This window comes from Phascolarctos cinereus, unplaced genomic scaffold, assembly GCF_003287225.1.
Source record: "Phascolarctos cinereus isolate Bilbo 61053 unplaced genomic scaffold, phaCin_HiC Scaffold_1;HRSCAF=81, whole genome shotgun sequence".
NCBI classification, from domain to species: domain Eukaryota; kingdom Metazoa; phylum Chordata; class Mammalia; order Diprotodontia; family Phascolarctidae; genus Phascolarctos; species Phascolarctos cinereus.
The window spans coordinates 200,026,190-200,048,460 of record NW_027555514.1 but is presented as its reverse complement, the minus strand read 5'-3'; the positions used below and the strand labels follow the sequence as shown (position 1 = coordinate 200,048,460).

Here is a 22,271-nt window from a genome sequence, read left to right as displayed (position 1 = left end):
AGCTAAAGAAAGGTTTTTTTAAAAGTAAAAATAAAAGATTTTCAAAATCAAATAAGAGCAACAGAGAAAAGTTGGGGAAAGATATGAAAGCAATACCATAAAATTATGAAAAGAGAATTAACAGCTTAGTAAATGAGACACAAAAAATACTAAAGAAAACACTTCCATAAAATCAGAATTAGCCAAACAGTAAAAGATGCACAAAACCTCAATGAAGAAAATAACTCCTTAAAAATTAGAATTGGTCCAATGGAAGCTAACAACTCCATGAGATATAAAGAAACAATAGAACAAAACCCAAAGTGAAAAAACAGAAGAAAATGTGAAATATCTCATCAGAAAAACAATCGTCCTGGGAAATAGGTCAAGGAGGGAATATCTGACAATTATTAGACTACCTGAAATCCATGATAAAAAAAAAACAGCTAGATATTATATTTCAAGAAATTATAAAAGGCTGCCAGGAAAACTAGAAAATAATATGACAGAAACTAGACCAACATCTTACACCATATTCCAAAATAAAATCAAAATGGGTACACAATTTAGATATAAAAGCAGATACTATGAGCAAACTTGGAGAGCAAGGAATAGTCTACCTGTCAGATTTATGGAGAATAAAAGAATTTATGACCAAACAAGGGATAGAGAACATTATGAAATGCAAAATGGATAATTTTAGGGGCAGCTAGGTGGCGCAGTGGATAGAGCACAAGCCCTGGAGTCAGGAGGACCTGAGTTCTAATCTGACCTCACACACTTACTAGCTGTGCGACCCTGGGCAAATCATTTAACCCCAATTGCCTAAAAAAAATGGGTAATTTTGATTACATTAAATTGAAAACTTTTTGCAGAAAGGCAAAGCAACCAAGATTAGGAGGGAAGCAGAAAGCTGGGAAAGAATTTTTACACCCAGTGTCTCTGATAAAGGCCCCATTTCTAAAATACATATAGAACTGAATCAAATTTTTAACAAACTCATTTATAACCCAATTGATAAATGATCAAAGGACATGAACAGGCAGTTCTCAGATGAAGAAATTAAAGCCATCTATAGCCATATGAAAAAATGCTCTAAATCACTACTGATTAGAGAAATGCAAATCAAAATGACTCTGAGGTACCACACCTCACCTAACAGATTGTCTAACATGACAAAACAGGAAAATGATAAATGTTGAAGAAGGTGTGGGAAAACTGGAATACCAATGCATTGTTGGTGGAGCTGTGAACTGATCCAACTATTCTGGAGAGCAATTTGGAACTATGCCCAAAGGGCTATAAAAATGTGCATACCACTTCTAGAACTATATCCCAAAGAGATCATAAAAATGGGAAAAGGACCCACATGTACAAAAATATTTATAGCAGCTGTTTCTGTGGTGGCAAAGAATTGGAAATTGAGGGGACGCCCATCAATTGAGGAATGGCTGAACAAGTTGTGGCATATGAATGTAATGGAATACTATCGTGCTATAAGAAATGATGAGCAGGTAGATTTCAAGAAAGCCTGGAAAGACTTACATGAGCTGATGCTGAGTGAAGTGAGCAGAACCAGGAGAACATTGTACACAGTAACAGCCACAATGTGAGATGACTAACTTGATAGACTCATCTCTTCTTAGGAATGCAAAGATTTAAGACAACTCCAAAGGACTAATGATGGAAAATCTATCATGATAGTCATGTCATCTGCATCCTGAAAAAGAACTATGGAGTCTGAATGCAGATCAAAGCATTTTCTCTCTTTCTTTTCTTTTTACTTTTTTTTGTTCATTTCTTCTTTCTTGTGGTTTCTCCCATTGGTTCTAATTCTTCTTTACAACATGACTAATATCAAAATAGGTTCAATATGAATCTATATGTACAGCCTGTGTCAAACTATACAGTGTGTTGGAGTGGAGGGAGAGGAAAAATAGGGAGAAAATTTGGAACTCAAAATCTTATGAAAGTGAATGTTGAAAACTAAAAATAAATAAATAATTTAAAAAAAAGGAATTATAAAAGAAAAGTGCCCTGATGTCTTCAGAGCAGAGGATAAATCAACTAGACCTAATGGAGGATGATAAAAGCTGTGAACAGCATGGTTAGTTAAGGTGCCCCTTTTCCATGAAGGAGAATATAAGATCTAACAAGAAAACTGGCTGTGAAGAAATCAGTCTAGTTTTAGCTCTGTTATTGACTCTAGACACTCAGCCAAAGAGAAATACAGCAATTAAGTTAGAAGGCAGAAGACTTAGAAACTGTAGTGTCATGAAAGAACACCAAATCTGAAGTCAGAGGACCTGGCTTCATATGCCTAAAGATCCCTTATAGGTCTAAATCCTATGATCTGATAGCTCCTCCAAGGTCTAGGGCTCCTTGGTCAGAAGCCTTTGGCATGGATGTGCACGTGCATGTTTCTTATCAAGTCAACACATATTTATTACTGTAATGGTCCTGGCATGAAGTGAGAAGGGATTGCACCAGGATGTTGGCAGTATCAGAGTAGAGAATGGGGAGTATACAAGAGATATTACAAAGGACTTGGCAACCCATGCAATGATGGCAGGAAGGGTGCAGTGAGAGAAAATGAGTTGATGGAGATGCCTAGGGTTCCATTCTAGGAAGATAGGTGTACCCTAGACAGTAGTAGCAAAGCTAATCAGAGGGAAGAGTTAGGGGGAGGAGGGAGTAATAATGAATTCAGTTTTAGTCATCATGAGTTTCAGATGTCCATGAGACATCTAGCTTGAGAGGTCCAAAAGACAGTTGAAAATGTGAGGCTGGACAGGAAAGAAGTTAGGGCTAGATCTAATATGGACATAGATCTGAAATATATAGATGTGAAAATTATCTACAGAGAGATGATAACTGAATCTATAAATTAGTTCTGGGTCCATTGCTGAACAGACCAGTTAGTCTATGGAAAGAAGGAGAAGGAGAAGGAGGAGGAGAAGAAGAAAAAGGAGCCAAAGAAAATTTACTGGCCTTCCTAAACTACTGATGAGTCAGATGGATAGATCTGGAGAAAGTTTGATTGGACAAGAATTCAGGAGACCTGGCTTCTAGTTCTAACTCTGCCACTAATTTGCTCTTTGACTTTGGGACAGTCAATTAACTTCTCTGAGCTTCCATTTCTGGAAAATAAGAATACCCAATGGATGTACTATCTAACCTTATAAGAGTGTTGTAATAATCAAATAGAAATGTATGTACAAAATACCGTGGTCATAAAGTCACGTACCATACTTGAAGTCACCACCGTAATTATATTACCTTTTCAGAGTACTAGTCGTATGCTCAGCACTATACAGAATGTTCCGTGCAGGATGACATTAATTATTGAATTTCTTGGTTTCCCTTTTCTCTGAGATAAATGAGGAAATCCAGATTTTTTTGAAAGGCATTAATTTTACAAGAATTTTATGTACACTTTGTTCATTTTATCTGTGTCCTCACCAGCAGTTCTACATGAATGGTTTATAGAACCACCACCAGGTCTGGTCCCTCTAAGTTTGGGGGTAATACAGTATTTGTTAAGGGAAGTAAGTCGATAGGACTCATTTGGGAGGAGATATTTGTTAAGGGCTGTTAACTAAATGGTAACATGTCTAAAGAAACAAATAATGATTTACTATAACTCTTTGCTCCTGAAATTTGATTCTAATATATAATTGACTTCAAAGGAAACTGACTTCTTATCAAAAACTGAGGGGTAGCCCTGAAAACAGCTTTTTGGATGTCGTTGCCAATACTGCCAAAGGGTAAAATGAAACACTTTCAGAATAACAATGAAACCTTTATATTATTTGAACGTATATGATCACAACTTTATTTTTCTTCTGCTGTTTGAATCTCTGGCTGTCATTTTATTAATTCAGTGTATCCAGAATATATATTCTGAATTCAAGGTAAAAATCTATTATGATTGTTTCTCCACATGAAATATGTTCATTACACTTAATTAGTGGCAAATAAGACTTTTATAGGCACTATGAAAAATTCAGAAGTCAAATCATCCTTGTTTATGGATTTCTTAAATTCACACCATTATTAAATATATATCAAATCCAGTAAATTTTCAATTATGCTTCTTCTTTCAAAGCTCATTTTACTTACTGGGAACAAGACAATAGGCACTGTAAACATGACTGCCACAAGGACTGCTAGACGAACCAGGAGAATTGGGGTGTCAAATGCATACACCTTGGTATAAGCATGAAGTAATTCATCTTCAACTTCTCCTACATAAGGAACAAAGGAAGTCAGTACAATAAAATTAGCACTAGGTAAGCTATATAGGATAACATCTCATTGTTCATTGAAAGAAATTATATTATACATAATAGGAGGTCTTAGATATCATCTATAAGTAAAGCCATCCCTATAGTGGGAGAGTTGGGGACTGAATGAGACAGTGAGAGTGAGCAAAGGGAATCAAGACCTAACCTCTCTCATTACCCATGACTAAACCTGTTCTAATCATAAGCCTGGGTCCAGAGCAGAGGAGTCCTTGGGTGGGAAATGGAATGGTAACTATGGTGACTCAGCAACAGTTTCTCAAAGTTAGAGCAAAGAACTGGGAAAAAAGTAAATATCTGTCAGTTGGGGAATGGTTAAGCAAATTATAATACATGAATGTAATGAAATATTGCTATACTTTTAGAAATGAAGCATATGGAGAAGGATGGGAACATTGCTATGAACAAAGTAAAGTATACAGAACAAGGAACAGCTACAATATGTAAATGGAAGGAACAATAGCAATAACAAAATTCATAAATTGACCTCTATGTAATTATTAATGATTAAGCTTAGCCCTGAAAAATAAAGGAAATAATGCACCTGTTACCCTTCTTTATGGAGATAAGAAATACTGTGGGTATAAAACCCTGCTTGACTTAGTTGATGTGTTGATCAGTTTTTCTGAACTGCACTTCTTTTCTTTTGTCTCCTTTTAATATTCTTTGATAAAAGGGATAGCTCTCTGGGTAGGGGAGGAGAAAGGATATATTTGGAAATGAAAGTGATATAAAAACAAAAGATAAAACATTTTAAAGGTTAAAAAAAACCTGTTCTATATTTGAGTAAAAGATGACAGTGACTCCAAGAAGTTACTTTTGAGACAAGAAGATATTTAATGTGTGATAGAATTGCGTACCTTGCATACCATAAAAAATTAAAGAAAACAAGACAAAAGGGAAAAAAGCTATAGCAATCAATAGCAAAAGTACTTTCTGTACTCTATGATAGGGTTCACATCAACAATTGGCTCATATCTAACACTATCCTGAGAGAATGATTAATGGATAAAGTAAAACAAAAACATAAGGAAAACTCTCCCTTGGTGCCCCCTCACTCAGAGGCTGAACTTAACATGAACAGTTTGGTTTACCAAATCAATGGAAATGATATGTAACACCAGATTCAATAGCCCCTTCCAGAAAGACTATGAATACAGTTAAAATTTTTTAGGGGTTAATGGAATCTTGTGGAGTTCAAATGTAAGTATAATATAAAAAGAGTCTATGAGAAGACTGGAAGTTTAACTATCATTCAGGAGGGACTTTTTGTTAAAATTAATTATTTTATTTTTAGTTTTAAGAATTCACTTCCATAAGCTTTTGAGTTTTAAATTTTCTCTCCTTCCCTCCCTACCTCCCTCCCTAAGATGGCATGCTATCTGATATAGGCTCTCCATATACATTCTTATTAAACATATTTTCACACTAGTCATGCTGTAAAGAATAATTAGAACTAATAGGAGGAACCACAAGAAAGAAGAAACAAAACAGAAGAAAAAAAAGAGCAAATAGTATGCTTCATTCTGCATTCAAACTCCATAGTCCTTTCTCTGGATTGAGACTTTTGGAGATAGATCCTTGCATTGCTGAGAAGAGCTAAGTCTATCAAAGTTGGTCATCGCACAAAGTGGCTGTTACTCTGTACAGCATCTCCTGGTTCTGCTTACTTCACTCTGCATCAATCCATACAAGTCTTTCCAGATTTTTCTGAAGTTGGCCTGCTCATCATTTCTTATAGCACAATAGTATCCCATTACATTCATGGACCACAACTTGTTCAGCCATTCCCCAATTGATGGGCATCCCCTCAATTTCCAATTCTTTGCCACCACAAAAGAGCTGCTATAAATATTTTTGTACATGTGGGTTCTTTTCCCATTTTTATGATCTCTTTAGGATACAGACCTAGAAGTGCTATTGTTGAGTCAAAGAGTATGAACATTTTTATAGCCCTTTGGGCATAGTTCCAAATTGCTCTCCAGAATGGTTGGATCAATTCACAATTCCACCAACAATGCATTAGTGTTCCACTTTTCCCACACTTTCTCCATTTATCATTTTCCTGTTTTGTCATGTTAGCCAATCCAATAGATGTGATGTGATACCTCAGAGTCATTTTGATTTGCATTTCTCTAATCAATAGTGATTTAGAGCATTTTTTCATATGACTATAGAGAGCTTTAATTTCTTCATCTGAAAACTGCCTGTTCATATCCTTTTGACCATTTATCAATGGGGGAATGACTTGTATTCTTATAAATTTGACTTAGTTCTCTATGTATTTTAGAAATAAGGCCCTTATCAGAGACACTCATTGTAAAAACTCTTTCCCAGTTTTCTGCTTCTCTCCTAATCTTGGTTGCATTGGCTTTGTCTGTGCAAAAACTTATCAATTTTAATGTAATCAAAATTATCCATTTTGCATTTCATAATGTTCTCTATCTCTTGTTTGGTCACATCTTCTCCTATTCTCCCTAGATCTCATAGGTTCCTTGTTCTCCCAGTTTGCTTATAGTATCAGCCTTCATACCTAAATCATGTACCTATTTAGACTTTATTTTGGTATATAGTGTAAGATTTTGTTCTATGCCTAGTTTCTGCCATGCTCTTTTCTAGTTTTCCCAGCAGTTTTTGTCAGATAATGAGTTCTTATCCCAGAAGCTAGGGTCTTTGGGTTTATCAAACTGTAGATTACTATAGTCATTGACTATTGTGTCTTGTGTAGCTAACCTGTTCCACTGATCCATCACTCTGTTTCTTAGCCAGTACCAAGTAGTTTTGATGATTGCTATTTTATAATACAATTTAAGATCTTCTGTGGCTAGGCCACCTTCTCCAGTATTTCTTTTTGTTAATTCCCTTGATATTCTGGATCTTTCGTTCTTCCAGATAAATTTTATTATTTTTTCTAGCTCTACAAAATATTTTTGGTAGTTTAATTAGTATTGCACTGATTACATAAATTAATTTAGGTAGAATTGTCATTTTTATTATATTAGCTCAGCCTACCCATGAGCAACTGATATTTTTCCAATTATTTAGATCTGATTTTGTGTGACAATACTTTTGTAATTTTGTTCATATAGTTCCTGGGTTTGTTTCAGCAGGTAGACTCCTAAATATTCTATATCATATCTGCAGTAACTTTAAATGAAATTTCTCTTTCTATCTCTTGCTGCTGGGCTTTGTTGGTAATATATAGAAATGGTGATGATTTATGTCAGTCTATTTTATCCCTGCAACTTTGCTAAAGTTGTTTATTATTTCAAGTAGTTTTTTACTTGATTCTCTAGGATTCTCTATGTATATCATCATATCATCTTCAAGGAGTGATAGCTGTTTCTTCTTTGCCTATTCTAATACCTTCAATTTTTTTCTTCTTCTCTTATTGCTAAAGCTAACATTTCTAGTACTGTATTAAACAATAGTAGACATCCTTGTTTCACCCTGATCTTATTGGAAATGCTTCTAGCTTATCCTCATTGCATATAATGCTTGCCGAAGATTTTAGGTAGATGCTACTTATCATTTTAAGGAAAACTCCATTTATTCCTATGTTCTCTAGTGTTTTTAATAGGAATAGGTATTATATTTTGTCAAAAGCTTTTTCAGCATCTATTGAGATAATCATGTGATTTCTGTTAGTTTTGGTGTTGATATGATCAAGTATGCTAATATTGAACCAGCCCTGCACTGCTGGTATAAACCCTACCTGGCCATAGTGTATTATTCTCATGATAAGTTGCTGTAATCTTTTTGCTAGTATTTATTTAAAATTTTTGCATCTATGTTTATTGGGGAAATTGGTTTATAATTTTCTTTCTCTGTTTTGATTCTTCCCAGTTTAGGTATCAGCACCATATCTGTATCATAAAAAGAATTTGGTAAGACTCCTTCTTCACCTATTTTCCCAAATAGTCTATATGGTATTGGAATTAATTGTTCTTTAAATTTTTTGATAGAATTTGCTTATAAATCCATCTGGCCCTGGAGATTTTTTCCTAGAGAATTCATTGATGGTTTATTCAATTTCTTTTCCTGAGATGGGGTTATTTAAGTATTTTACTTCCTCTTCTGTTAATCTGGGCAATTTATATTATTGTTAATATTCATCCATTTTACTAAGATTGTCAAATTTATTGGCATACAGTTGGGCAAAATAGGGCCTAATTATTGTTTTAATTTCTTTTTCATTGGTGATGAATTCACTCTTTTCATTTTGATACTGGTAATTTGGTTTTCTTCCTTTTTTTTTATTAAAGTAACCAAGAGTTTATCTATTTTATTGTTTTTTTTCATGAAACCTGATCTTAGTTTTATTTATTAGTTCAATAGTTTTCTTAATTTCAATTTTATTAGTCTCTCCTTTGGTTTTCAGTATTTCTAATTTGGTATTTAATTGGGAATTTTAAATTTGTTCTTTTTCTAGATTTTTTTTAATTGCATGCCCAGTTCATTGATTTCCTCTTTCTCTATTTTATTCATGTAAGCATTTAGAGATATAAAACTTCCCCTAACTACTACTTTCATTGCATCTCATAAGTTTTGGTGTGTTGTCTCATCATTGTCATTCTCTTGGATGAAGTTATTGATTGTTTCTATGATTTGTTGTTTGACCCATTCATTCTTCAGGATTAGATTATTTAGTTTCCAATTAATTTTTAGTCTATCTTTCCATGACCTTTTATTACATATAATTTTTATTGCATCATGATCTGAAAAGGATTCATTCAGTATTTCTGCCTTTCTGCAATGGATTGTGAGGTTTTTATGCCCTAGTGCATGATCAATTTTTGTGTAAGTGCCATGTGCTGCTGAGAAAAAAGTATATTCCTTTTTATCCCCATTCAGTTTTCTCCAGAGGTCTACCATATCTAACTTTTCTAAAATTCTATTCACCTCCTTAACTTCTTTCTTGTTTATTTTGTGGTTAGATTTATTTAGTTCAGAAAAGGGGGGGTTGAGGTTCCCCATCAGCATAGCTTTGCTGTCTTTCTGCAACTCCCTTAACTTCTATAAGAATCTGGACGGGGATAGCTGTGACGCAGTAGATAGAGCATCAGCCCTGGAGTCAGGAGGACCTGAGTTCAAATCTGACCTCAGGCATGTAAGACTCACCAGCTGTGTGACTCTGGGCAAGTCACTTAACCCCAATTAACTCATCAAAAACCAAAACAAAAAACAAAGAATCTGGACGCTATACCACTTGGTGCATATATATGTAGCAATGATGTTACTTCATTGTCTAAGGTGCCTTTTAATAGGACGTAGTTTTCCTTCCTTATCTCCTTTAATAAGATCTATTTTTCCTTTTGCTTTGTCTGAGGGATTGCTACCGCTGCTTTTTTTTTTTTACTTCAATGGAAGCATAATATATTCTACTGCAACCTTTTACCTTCACCCTGTGTGTATCCCTCTGTTTCAAATGTGTTTCTTGTAAACAACATATTATAGGATTATGGTTTTTAATCCATTCTGCTATCTGCTTCCATTTTATGGGAGAGTTCATCCCATTCACATTCACATTTATGATTACTATCTGTGTCTTTCTCTCCATCCTATTCCTTCTTCCCCATTTATGCTTTTCTTTCTCTTTTTCTCCTTTCCCCCTCACTAGTTTTGCTTTTGACCACCACCTCCCTCAATCTGCCCTCCCTTTTATCATCTCTTCCTTTTTCTTTTTCTTTCCTTTTCCCTTACTACTTCTTCCCTCCCTTCTACCCCCTTTCCCTTTTCTTTCCCCTTCCCCCTCCTACTGCCTATATGGCAAGTTAAATTTCTATACCTTACTACGTTATTCCCTCCTTGAGCCAAATTCAATGAGAGTAAAGTTCAAACAATGCTCATCTCCCTCAGGAGGGACTTAGAAGCAACTTATCTTGAACTCATTGATGAGATAAAGGACAAATAAGGAGATTTCTGGCTAAGATAATGGTTTATTAAGACCTAAAAGAGTTCAGCTCTCCTACAAACATCTCAGTAAACTCTAAACACTCATTATAAGGAATAATGATAATGAAAGCCAAAAAAATGGCTATAAGCTACTCCATCATGTCTAGTACTGCACAAGAAGATTGTCAGAAAATTTTAGAGACTGAATGGGGATCAACAAGGCAGAAGGTACAATGTATAAGTAGCCCATATTTACAACAAAAGACAGAGCCAGATTACCTCCTAGCACAGGGCCCAGAAAGCTCCTGTTCAAGTCATAGCAAAAGAAATGGACAGACCAAAACTGAGGAAATATAAGATCTGGACATCTGTACCAAAGCCACAGGAGAAAGGGCAGGGCTGGACCAGTGCCCAAGAATGCAGAGCATAGCAAAATGCCCATGAAGCCCACATCTGAATCACAGCTGGAGACAAGGAACAGGCAAGTTCCTGGGAAGCACAAAATACAGACAATCATAAGAAGAACCATAGCAGGAGATAGGGCCAGACCAGAAAGGAGGCAGGCAGGCCCAAACCAGCACCCAAGAAGCCCATGTACAACCCAGAACCTTCAGGTGAGCCATATTTGAACTACAGCATGAGGAAGAGCCAAGCCAGTGTCCAGGCAGCACATGACCAAGCCACAACAGAAGAAAGAACTTTGGAAGTACAATGGAGGAAAGGTACATGGAATATAGCAGGAAGCCTGCTACCGGCACAATTTACAACATCTGATTTGCACTAATAAGGGTTAGGAAAAGGGATAAGAGCCAACAATTGGTCTGAGACTGTATAAGTAGGCAACAGGTTTTAATGAGACCAAGGCAAGCAAAGAGAAGATTGATGCAAATCTCAGGCACTCCTATAAAGGGAAGACCTAGTTTTAGTCATCACATCTGGTCGGTTGTTGTCCTTCATGTTAAAAGAGGACCAAAATGATGTCATTATGTTGGGGCCAAGGTACAGTATGTCTGACTGTGGCTGATCAAACCAATAAGACCTCAGAAGGCTCTACTACATGTCAGAAACAAATGGTCTATATGAACACTTAGAGTGAAAATGTCTCTGAATTTGCATGTCTCACTTTTTTGTGAGCTACTGTACTTCCGCTTTATTCGTAGAACACAGTGCCTTCTTTGATATGAGCACACTATGCTGGGTGGTCTTGTGCCAGTGTCTTCCATGTCTCACAATCTATTCCAGAGTTCTTCAGAGAGAGTGTCCTTGCAGTGCTTCCTCTAACCATGTGAGCACTGGTCTTGTGTGAGGTAAACATATGTTTGGCACTCAAACAATGTAGCCAGCCCACTGGAATTGCTCTCTCTGTAGTAGGGTTTGAATGCTTGGCAGTTCAACTTGAGAAAGGACCTCAGGGTCCATTACTCATCTTACCAAATGATCTTCAGAAATCTTCCTAAGACAATTCAATGGAAATGATTCAGTTTCCTGGTATACTGTCCAGGTTTCACATGCATACAACAATGAAGTCCACACAATGGCTCTGTAGAACTTCAGTTTTGTAGGCAGCCTAATATACCTTCTCTCTCATACTTTCCTTAGGAGCCTCCCAAACACTAATCTAGCTCTGGCAATGTGTGCATCAACCTCATCATCTATGCATACATCCCTGGAAATATGCTGCCAAGGTTCAGCATTAAAAATTTCTCCATGTGCTGTAATAACCAATGGTTCTGTGTATAAATGGTGTGGTGCTGGTTGGTAGAGAACCTCTTTTTTGTTTTTTGGTTTTTTTAGTGTTATCAGGCCAAAATTAGGGAAAAGGGCTGAGAGTCAATCCATATTCTATTCTATCTCAGCTTCAGAGGCTGCATTGAATGCATAATCATCTGTGAACAAAAAGTCACATACCAACTCTTTCTCCACTTGGCTTGCAGCCTTTTAAAGTTAAAACAACACACTGCCAGTGCGGTAGCTAATCTTGATGCTTTTTTTGTCCCGTTGAAGGCATCTGACAACATTGCTTGAAAACATCATGCTAAAAAGCACAGAAGCAAACACACAGCCATGCCTCACTCTATTGCTGACTGGGAAATTTCGAGCACATTGTCCATTATCCAGAATCCATGCAAGCATGCCATCATGATACTGGAGCACAACACTGACGAACTTCTTCAGGTGACCAAATTTTGCCATCAACTTCCACAAGTCCTCACAATTGACAGTATCAAAAAGGCCTTGATCAGATCTACAATATTATACAGACCTCTGTTCTGGGATTTCTCCTGGAGTTGTCAGGCAGCAAACACCACATTGACTGTTGCTCAGCCCTTTCTGAAGCTACACTGGCTTCTCAGGTAGATGACTATCTTCCAAGTGAAGGATCACCCTGTTAAGGAGGACTCTGACAAGAATCTTTCTGACAATGACTAAGGACCCCCCACCCCCGCCCCCTCATAATCACAGGACAACTTATTTCCTTTTCTTTATAGAAATGAACAATGGAGGCATCCTTGAATTTCTTGGGGACAACTTCTTGTTATATAACCTGGAAGATTTCAGTCAAATTTTGTACAAGCAGTGGACCCCCTGCCTTGTAAATCTCAGCAGGAATGGTATTAGCACTAGGTTCATTGCCACATGATAGGAATCCAATGGCATTCAAAACTTCTTCTTCAGCAGGAAGTTTGGCTAGGGAGGGATTGACTTCAACCTGAGGTATCATGGTCAATGGCTTCAGCACTGATTAATGAGATCTGTTGAGAATGCTTTGGGAGTGTTCAGCTCATCTCTCTAGGATCATGTCTTTATCACTAATCAATGATACCACCAGCACTAAATTGAGATGCACCATAGGTCTTTGGCTCATAAATAGCTTTCACAAAATCACTTTTGACTATTACCATCAGCATAAAACTGAATTTCATCTGCCTTCTTACGAGCCAAGAATCCTGAATTTCTCTAAGTTTCATTTGCACTTTACTTTTGATGAAGTTAAACACTGCCTTCTTAGAGACAGATGAACTATGCTACTGGTAAATCTTGCAGAGTTCTTGTTTTTGTTTACCAGTTTCTGAATTTCCCCATTATTTTCATCAAACCAATCTTGATGTTTGTGAGTGTTCTGGCCCAAATGAATAAATGCAGTGCTATACATCAAATCTGACAGCTGCCCGCTCATTTTCTGCTCCACTGTTGCCAGACATCTGATGGTTCAGCTTTCCCTCCAAGTTAGCAACAAACTGTTCATCCACAGGAAGCACTGTTGACATCATGTCTTCTGGTAGTTGTCTTGCCTTATGGCTGCCACTTTTGTTGAATACAAATGTTTAGCTTGGAGAAGATAAGTCTGTGATTAGTCTAGCACTCTATGCTATATATTGCCTTCATCATTCTCACATCCTGTCTCTCCTTACAATATCTATTAAATGCTAGTGTTTGCTGTGAGGGTATATCCATGAAGCTTTATGGCATTTCAGTAAACAGAAAGCAGTTTTGGTGATGAAAAAGACATGAGACACACAAGTCTTCAATAGTAAGTGATCATTGCTGTTGCTGGTTTTGATTCCATTCCTCCCAAGGACTCTTTGCCACGTTAGATAGTCTGTGCCTTCTCTGGTCTTAAAAGTCACTCAGAACTACAAGTTTGTCCTCTTTCAACACATTGATGATGAGAGTCTCCAAGTCTTCACAAAATTTTTCTTTGACCTCATCAGGGTTCATCATGGTGGGAGCATACCCACTGATGATGGTGGCATGATGCTTTCCTGCAAGTGACCATCCCTTGTCCTAGGCCTGTAGTTCAATCCTTTTTGGAGGCAAACAAGCTTATTGACTGGATTAGTTTTTATTGTAAAATCTATACCAGCTTCACAGTGCCGACCTTCTCTTCAACCACTCCACAAAAAATATACATCCAGCTCCAACTTCAGTATGCTGGCCTTCATTTGCCAGCCTTGTTTCACTCAGGGCTGCTATCTGGATGCAATATTTGCTGAGTTCTCTTGCGACAAGGGCTCTTCATCTTCTGAGTTTGCTGGATTTCATGTTGTCCATAAGCTTGCATATATCCCATGCACTTCTGGTGAGTGGAATAATTTTCACAAAAGTTTTCCTACTTTTTTTGTGTTTTGACTGCAGGATGGGATACCCACCTACTGCATTAAGCAGGCCAGAGTTGGGTGAAGTAGACAATTTTAGGGCACCTTTTCTAACCCCCTCCTCATGCCAGGAGGTAAGCAGTACAGTTCTTTAAAAAGTCTGCTTAGACACCCAGGAGTGAGAAGATGACCCTATGCCCTGGGCCTCCTGTGTATAGGCTTGTGACTACAGCTCCCAGTGTATTCCTACCTGTTGCTTCATCACTTGCTTGTCTCCACAGGACTTTGAGGTAGGTAAAAATGGTAAAACAGTATGGGTGGTATCTTTCGATGCATGTATAAATTGGTTTTAAGTGAGGCAAAGTTGGCAAAAGTCTCTAGCTTCACTTTCTCTTCCAGAGTCATCAGAGTCTAGTGGCAAGACAAAATCAAGGTAACTGGCAATGACTCAGCATGCAGTGGGGCAGCTAGGTGGTACAGTAAATAAAGCACTGGCCATGGAGTCAGGAGGGCCTGAGTTCAAATGTGGCCTCAGACATTTGACACTTACTAGCTATGTGCCCCTGGGCAAGTCATTTAACCACAACTGCTTCGCAAAAAAGAAAAAAAAAAGATGTAGTGGATGAGCTTGGCATCTTCATCATGTAACCAAGCTCTAAGTTCTCCACAGTTCCTGTTTTTACTGCCTTTATAGCCCATTCAAACAAACTGTTCTCATCTGCCCATTCAACCAGGGAAGTCTTCACATGCTTGGGGTAGACACCCCACTAACTCACCAAAGGTTTGAGACCATTGATTACCTTCAACCTGGATTAGCTTGTCTGCTGAAACAGTTTACTGCTGCACATGCTCCTTGGAGCCACAAATGAGAGTTGGGTAGCAGGTAAATGCCAAAGGGGGAAAGTTATTCTGAAAAAGTCTTGGCAGCCCTCACACCAGGTAATAATCTTCTCTGAACACCTATACACCCCACATTTAAGTAGCAGCACATCCAAGTAGTAGTAGGGACAACACCATATCACTCTTAAGAACGTGGAAGAAAATAGTCTCATCTAAACAAAAAGTTCTAATCCAGGAAATGAGGCTGCAGATACCAGTAAATTTTTAAAAATGCCAAACACCAAGAAGAAATATTATGGATTAACAGAAGTCCAAGGAATAAGTACTGAAAAAGAGAATAACATGTCCAAGGAGGGTCTCAGAGAAAAGAATGACCTGGACATAAACACTACAAGAGAACCTGAAAAAACTGTAATGTTAAATGGAAACTAGGAAGAGAAAAATCAGGACACTGAATAGCTGAGAACAGAAAGTCATCAACCTTACCCAAATATTAGACTTCATGAAAATTAGAATGGGCCAAACAGAAAGCAACCTCCATGAGACACCCAACAAGAAGAAATAGAAAGAGGAATTCAATTCAAGATAATTACAGACAGTATAAAATACTTAGGAGTCTACCTGCCAAGATATACATAGGAACCATATATACAACAACTACAAAATACCTTTCACACAAAAAGACAGATATAAACAACTGGAGAAACATCAATTGCTCATGAAAAGGTACATATAATAATATAATATAACAATAGCAATATAATATATAATAACAATAACAATATAATAATAAAAAGATAATTCTACCTAAATCAATTTATTTATTTAATAACATACCAACAAAACTACCAGAGACTTATTTTATAGAACTAGACAAAATAATAACCAAATTCATCTGGAAGAATGAAAGGTCAAGAATATCTAGGGAGTTAATGAAAAAAATGTGAAGGAAGGTAGTCTAGCAGTACCAGATCTCAAACTAAATGGTAATCATCAGCAGAATTTGGTACTGGCTAAGAAAAAGAATGGTTCATTAGTGGAATAGAGTAGGTATATAATATACAGAAGTGAATGATCATAGTAATCTAGCATTTGATAAACTCAGTGATCCAAGCTTTGGGGCAAGAACTCACTACAACAAAAACTGGCAAGCAGTCTGGCAGAAACGGGACATTGACCAACATCTCACAGCACATACCAAGATAAGGTCAAAATGGGCACATGATTTAGACATAAAGGATGACATCATAAGCAAATTTTTTAAAAATCATCTGTGAAATCTATAAGATATAATTTAAATAAATCTAAAAAAATATAAAGGTAGTTTTCAGAAGAAGAAATCAAAACTATTAATAGTCATGTGAAAAAATGTTCTAAATTAATAATAATTAGGGAAATGCAAATTAAAACAATTCTGCAGTACCACCTCATGCTCATCAGATTGATTAATATGACAATGGCAAATGTTGGTGAGGAGGAAAAGTAGGTACATTGATGCATGGTTGGTGGGGTTGTGCACTGCTCCAACATTCTGGAGAACAAGTTGGAATCATGCTTAAAGAGTTATAAAACTGTTCATACCCTTTGACTCAGTGATACCTACTACTAGGTCTGTTTCTCAAAGAGATCAAACAAAAATACTCATATGTACAAAAATATTCACAGCAGCTGTTTTTGTGGTGGCAAAGAATTGGAAGTTGAGATGTCCATCAATTGTGGCTGAACAAGTTGCAGTATATGATTGTGAAGAAATAATATTGTGCTATAAGAAATTATAAGCAGGATGGTTTCAGAAAAACCTGGGATGACTTACATGAACTGATTCAAAATGAAGTGAGCAGAACCAGAAGAAGCAACAGCAATATTGTAACAATAACCAACTATGAAAGACTGAGCTATTCTGATCAATACAATATTTTATTTTACTGGCAAGAGTAAAATAAATCATAAGATTATATTAAAAAACTAAATCCATGAGATAATAAGAAATATTTTTAAAATTCAAAAGATTGAAGAAATCAAAACAGAAGAAAAGTATATATTAATATGTATAAATATATACATATACATACATATGTACATACATACATACATACATACATACTTTCAAAAACAACTGACCTGGAAAAAAAGTTGAGGAAATGTAATCACTGTACTCTCCAAAAATACGCCTGGATGCCATATTTAAATAAATAATAAATTAAATCTTCCCAGACCAATTGGAACCAGAGGGCAAAGAGAAAACAGAAAACAATAGCCATTTCTAAAAGAAACACCAAAATTAAAACTACCAGAAATGTCAATGGAAAAATGCTGCCTCTATCCAAAAAGCAAATGTTCAAGTATCAAAAAACACTCAGGACCAAAGAAGATGTGCAAGCTATCACCTTAAGGAAAAGAACAACTTGGGAAATGATATTTCAAAAGGCAAAAGACAAAAGCTTGCAACTAAAAACAACAACCTATATATAATCCTATGAGGAAAATGGACACAATGGAAGAGAAGACTTACAACCATTCCTATTCCTCTTTCTTCACCTTCTTTTCTTTTTATACAGAAGTTTCTTAGGGCCAAAGAGTACAAGAGGACAGAGGAGAGGGAAACACAGAATTAACAATCATAGCTGTGAACATAAATGGAATGAATTTATCCAAAAATTGGAAAGGGAAGGCAGAATGGATTAAAAAGCAAAATCCAACAATATGTGGTTCACATGAAATACACTTGAAATATAATGATTTAGAGTTTAACATAAAGAGCTGAAGCATATGATTCAGCTAATCTTTTAAAAGGAAGAAGCAGCAATCATGATCTCAGATAAGGTATCTATAAAAACCCTTGATTAAAAAAGATAAATGATAAAATGATGTATACTTAAAGGCATTATAGATAATGAATCTAGGTGAATATTTAATATATATGCACTGAACAGCAAAACATTTAAATATTGAAAAAAAAACCAAAATTTCATGGAGATATCAATCAATAGTAATATATATATATATGTATATAGTAAAAACTATAATACAGGGAATGTCAATGTACCCCTTTCGGACCTGGACAAAAATAACAAAAGGTTAAAAAAGAAACACGATAAGGACCTGAATAGAATTTTACAAATAATGTATGTCCTCTTTGAGAACAAAGGACAAACGACAATAAAATTGGAAAATAATTTATTAATTTTATATGGAATTATTTGACTTATTCAATGCCTTGTTAATTCAATATTTAATAAATTTCTGTTTGGGGGGATTCAGAGACAGTTTATTAATAAGAAAAAGATTCAGTTCTATTAATTCACAAGGAAATATCAGAACCCTTGATTGCCTTAGAGCCTAGGATAGCAAAGTAATTAGTCATGAAGTAGACTGAGGGATGGAGGTTAGGGTGATTGACTAGTACACACAGTTGACACTCATATAGTATATAGATACTACAATGAAATTAAACTATGCATGCTCAAGTATGTGTTCATGTTTATATTTAACACTAGCCAGTTCTATCATTTTCATGTGGATCACTGACTCTTTGATAAACATTATCCATGTATGGTTTTAATGAGATAATTTTAGTGCATTTTGATCTCATACAATGCTATTATGTCTGTACTGCATGTCAGGAACCATAAATCATAGTTCTCTGGTTCGTATTTTTTGAAAAGTGCCTCATAGGAACTGAATAGATGGCTAAATTTGTATTCATCATGAGTCTGTAATTGTAATTGTAAGAGGTTCATTGTTATCTTTGGATGTTCCTTGGGTTTCCTGAAGTGAAGAAACTATTAGCTATGCTATCTACAATTATTAGAAGTGAAACCCACATGAAATCCCCCCTTTGGCATAAAGAACTGATATGAAAAAATGTGTTATATTAGTAAGGAGTAAGTTATTAGGTTATAACAATGCTCCATTTAAATTTGTATACAAGATTATTTGAAAGTTTGTTCTTATTATGCAATCCCTTTCTGATATTTATTTGGGAAATAAGCATAAAAATAATATGGTATTGTATTCAATATCAAAGCTTGGATTGGGGTAAATGAGTAGCTGTGGGGGAAAAAAGATTATCTTTTATAGAAGGAAATAATCTAATCTGGGAGCGGAGATTTTACAAAATGTGTCTCTGAAACTCTTAGCTAGACTCTTTTCGTGTCATTTTCTTAAGTCAAGTAGTAGTTATTGAAATGGCATAGTAAATGAACAAATGCTAGCTGATGTTCCCAATAGGAAGTGCTTCTTATCTAGAATCACTAAAAAAAATTCAATATGCCCTATACTGATTGATTTGACCAGGCTTTTAAAAAGAATGTAGCTTTGACTTACCATAGAAGCTAAGGTAACCAAACAGAGCAGCAAGCAGATACATAATCAGCATTCCTGTAATGGAGACGTTGAACACAGTCTGCATTTTCTTTCGAGACCGACTGAAAGAGAGAACAAACTGAACTTTTAGTTTTACAAAACTCTTGAGGAATTTGTGAAGGCAGTTGCTGTTTAACTTCTTTTCTAGTTACTCAATGTACAGTTGATTTATAATGCTAATTTAAATTAGATTTTTTTTTTGGGTAGGCAATGGGGTTAAGTGACTTGCCTGGGGTCACACAACTAGTAAGTGTTATGTGTCTGAGGCCAGATTGAACTCAGGTCCTCTTGACTCCAGGACCAGTGCTCTTCACTATGTCACCTAGCTGCCCCTAAATTTGATTTCTAACAGAGCTATGAAGAACTTGTTTTGGGGCAGCTAGGTGGCACAGTGGATAAAGCATTGGACCTGAAGTCAGGGAGACCTGAGTTCAAATCTGACCTCAGACCAAACACTTGATACTTACTAGCTGTGTGACCCTGGGCAAGTCACTTAACCCCAATTGCCAAAAAAAAAAAAAGAACTTGTTTCAAATACTGTTCCTGGCCTACTTGATTATACTGAATAATATTTTACTGACGGTGAATAAAAACTTGACTACTGAATAACCAACATAAAGATCAAATTAGTTTCAAGCCTAAGGAAACATATTAATTTTATTTTGAAATGAACTTATTCACTATGTTGGAAAACTTTACTATCAGAACCAACCGCTTCACCCAATAAGACACCTAGTTCCTTAGAGACAGTTCTTAGATATCCATGGACACTGTCCAATATATTATTATCAAACTATGTCATCATTATGAAAATGGAGAGATTGTTATTGATATTTTGTGAGAAGTTACAGAATTTATGAAGAAATGTAACTTTTGAGAATGAGCATTACAGAGCTCATTTTAACATGCTGAGGTTCCAAATATTATACCCGCATAGTAATGCCCACTCTGTTTTTAAGAAGTAAGGCTGCTCTAGTCATGATTTCATTCTTTTAGGTAATACCTAAAACTAGTAATGGGCAACTAGATGGCAAGTGCTGGGCTTTGAGTCAGGAAGATTCATCTTTCTGAGTCCCAATCTAGCTTTAGACCCTAGCTGAGTGACCCTGGGCAAGTCAATTTGCCTCAGTTTGCTCATCTATAAAAATGAGCTGGAAAGGAAATGGCAAATTACTCCAGTATCTTCGCCAAGAAACTCCAAATGGGGTCATAAAAAGTTGGCTATGACTGAAAAAAAAATGGCCAAACAACCAAAGAACTAGTAACTAGTCATTGGTTTTTTTTTAACTTGGAGGAAAAACAGTGGGGTGAAAGGGATGTGGTGCTTATGAAAAGGACAGTCATGCTACAGGTGAAGTCAAGCCAGGAGAAGTTGTGACCCTTTACCCGGAGAATCCTCAGCAGAGGACATCAATCCATCAGCAACTGATACAGGGAGGAAGTGTGTCTCTCCTGAATGTTGACCCCCTGGGACAAAGGATCATTTGCTTCCTACTAATTACAGATTTTGTGATACTTCTCGTGTTCTCTAGCACATCAGCCCTAGTGCCCAGTATATGAGGAGGGGATTCTAGTCTTCAATGGGGAAAGATCTCATGAACCAGTGTGTAGAGATGGAGAATCCCATCCAGTGACCGCATTTTATAGATGAGGAAAATTAAGTCCAAAAGAGAGCAAGATGGTTAACCATTTCTAAAGGGGAAATGCTGAATTAAAATAGCTTTAGTACTGATCATCAGTGAAGTTATTGTCTATCTGAGCGGTGAGTCCAGGCATGTTCCCATGTGACATTATAAGATGTGGTCTGTGGAAAATTCTAAAATTATGTTTCCACAGAGGGTACGTGGGAACAAGATGAGCACATTTTAAAATCAAGTTATAAAGCTAAAACAATGGCAACCTTACTCTTTAAGCTCACTGTAGATTGGAAGTACCTCAGGGTGGCATACAAAAGCAAATGCAAGAATGGGGATTGCATAGGCAGTCTGAAAAACAAAAATAACAACCTTTGGTTAGCCTTTTACCATAAATAGCACTACTGTGCCATCTAGGCTTAAGTCACAGAAACTTAATGTGTCATGTTAATATAATGTTTGGAGACTTAGTCTAGGGAATCTCACTTACCCGTGAGTTAAATGCAAAGTATTTTGGTTGACATTTGTCCATACTCTGTGCTTCATATTCCACATCCCTCCTGTGAAAGGAATCTCTGGCCTGCTTCTCATCTAGATCTGCAACATTGCCATTAGTATAATCCATCATGAAATTCACTTCTGTAGTCTGAGACTTATTGGGTAACATCTTGAGGTGCATCAGAAATGTATTGTTGTATGTCATATTTCCAGCATTGTGATCCAGGACAGGTAGAGGACAAGGAATTTGGAATTTCTTATAGATCACCTAATTTGGAATGTAAGGGGTGGGGAGAAATACAATGAAAAAAATTGGGACCAAAAATTGTGAAAGATGATAGTGGTATGTGTTATTTTTTTTTAAAGCTACTGTTGTGATGGCTAGTTTAAGGATAAATATACAATTTTCTGGTTCCCATCATCCTTATTAATATCTTGTATTCTCTATCCTAATGGAAACAACTGCAGCATTTTGGGTCTACTATTGACAGCCACCTCCAGTAAGACATTTTTGTTCACTAAAGCCACCTCCAGTCTGCTTCACCTGGTCAGAATTACATGCTGCAGTTTTATATACTACAATGCTTAGCACTAAAGAAATTGTCACTACTATCCTTCAAAAAAAAATGTGAAGTGAAAAAAGTCTTTTCATGAGTTGA

The 22,271-nt window shown here is 36.2% G+C and overlaps 1 protein-coding gene across 2 annotated transcripts in view; it reads right to left on the bottom strand.

Annotated features, from left to right (window-relative positions):
- SLC38A4 (solute carrier family 38 member 4) overlaps window positions 1-22,271 on the bottom strand; it is a 127,420-nt gene that overhangs the window by 8,127 nt on the left and 97,022 nt on the right. For both annotated transcript variants that reach the window (XM_020973717.2, XM_020973718.2), the window contains 4 exons: window positions 21,605-21,880; window positions 21,386-21,465; window positions 19,442-19,542; window positions 4,102-4,226 (listed from right to left, as the gene is read on the bottom strand). In XM_020973717.2, the coding sequence (XP_020829376.1) occupies window positions 4,102-4,226; window positions 19,442-19,542; window positions 21,386-21,465; window positions 21,605-21,880 (582 nt within the window). The remainder of the gene's footprint in view (window positions 1-4,101; window positions 4,227-19,441; window positions 19,543-21,385; window positions 21,466-21,604; window positions 21,881-22,271) is intronic.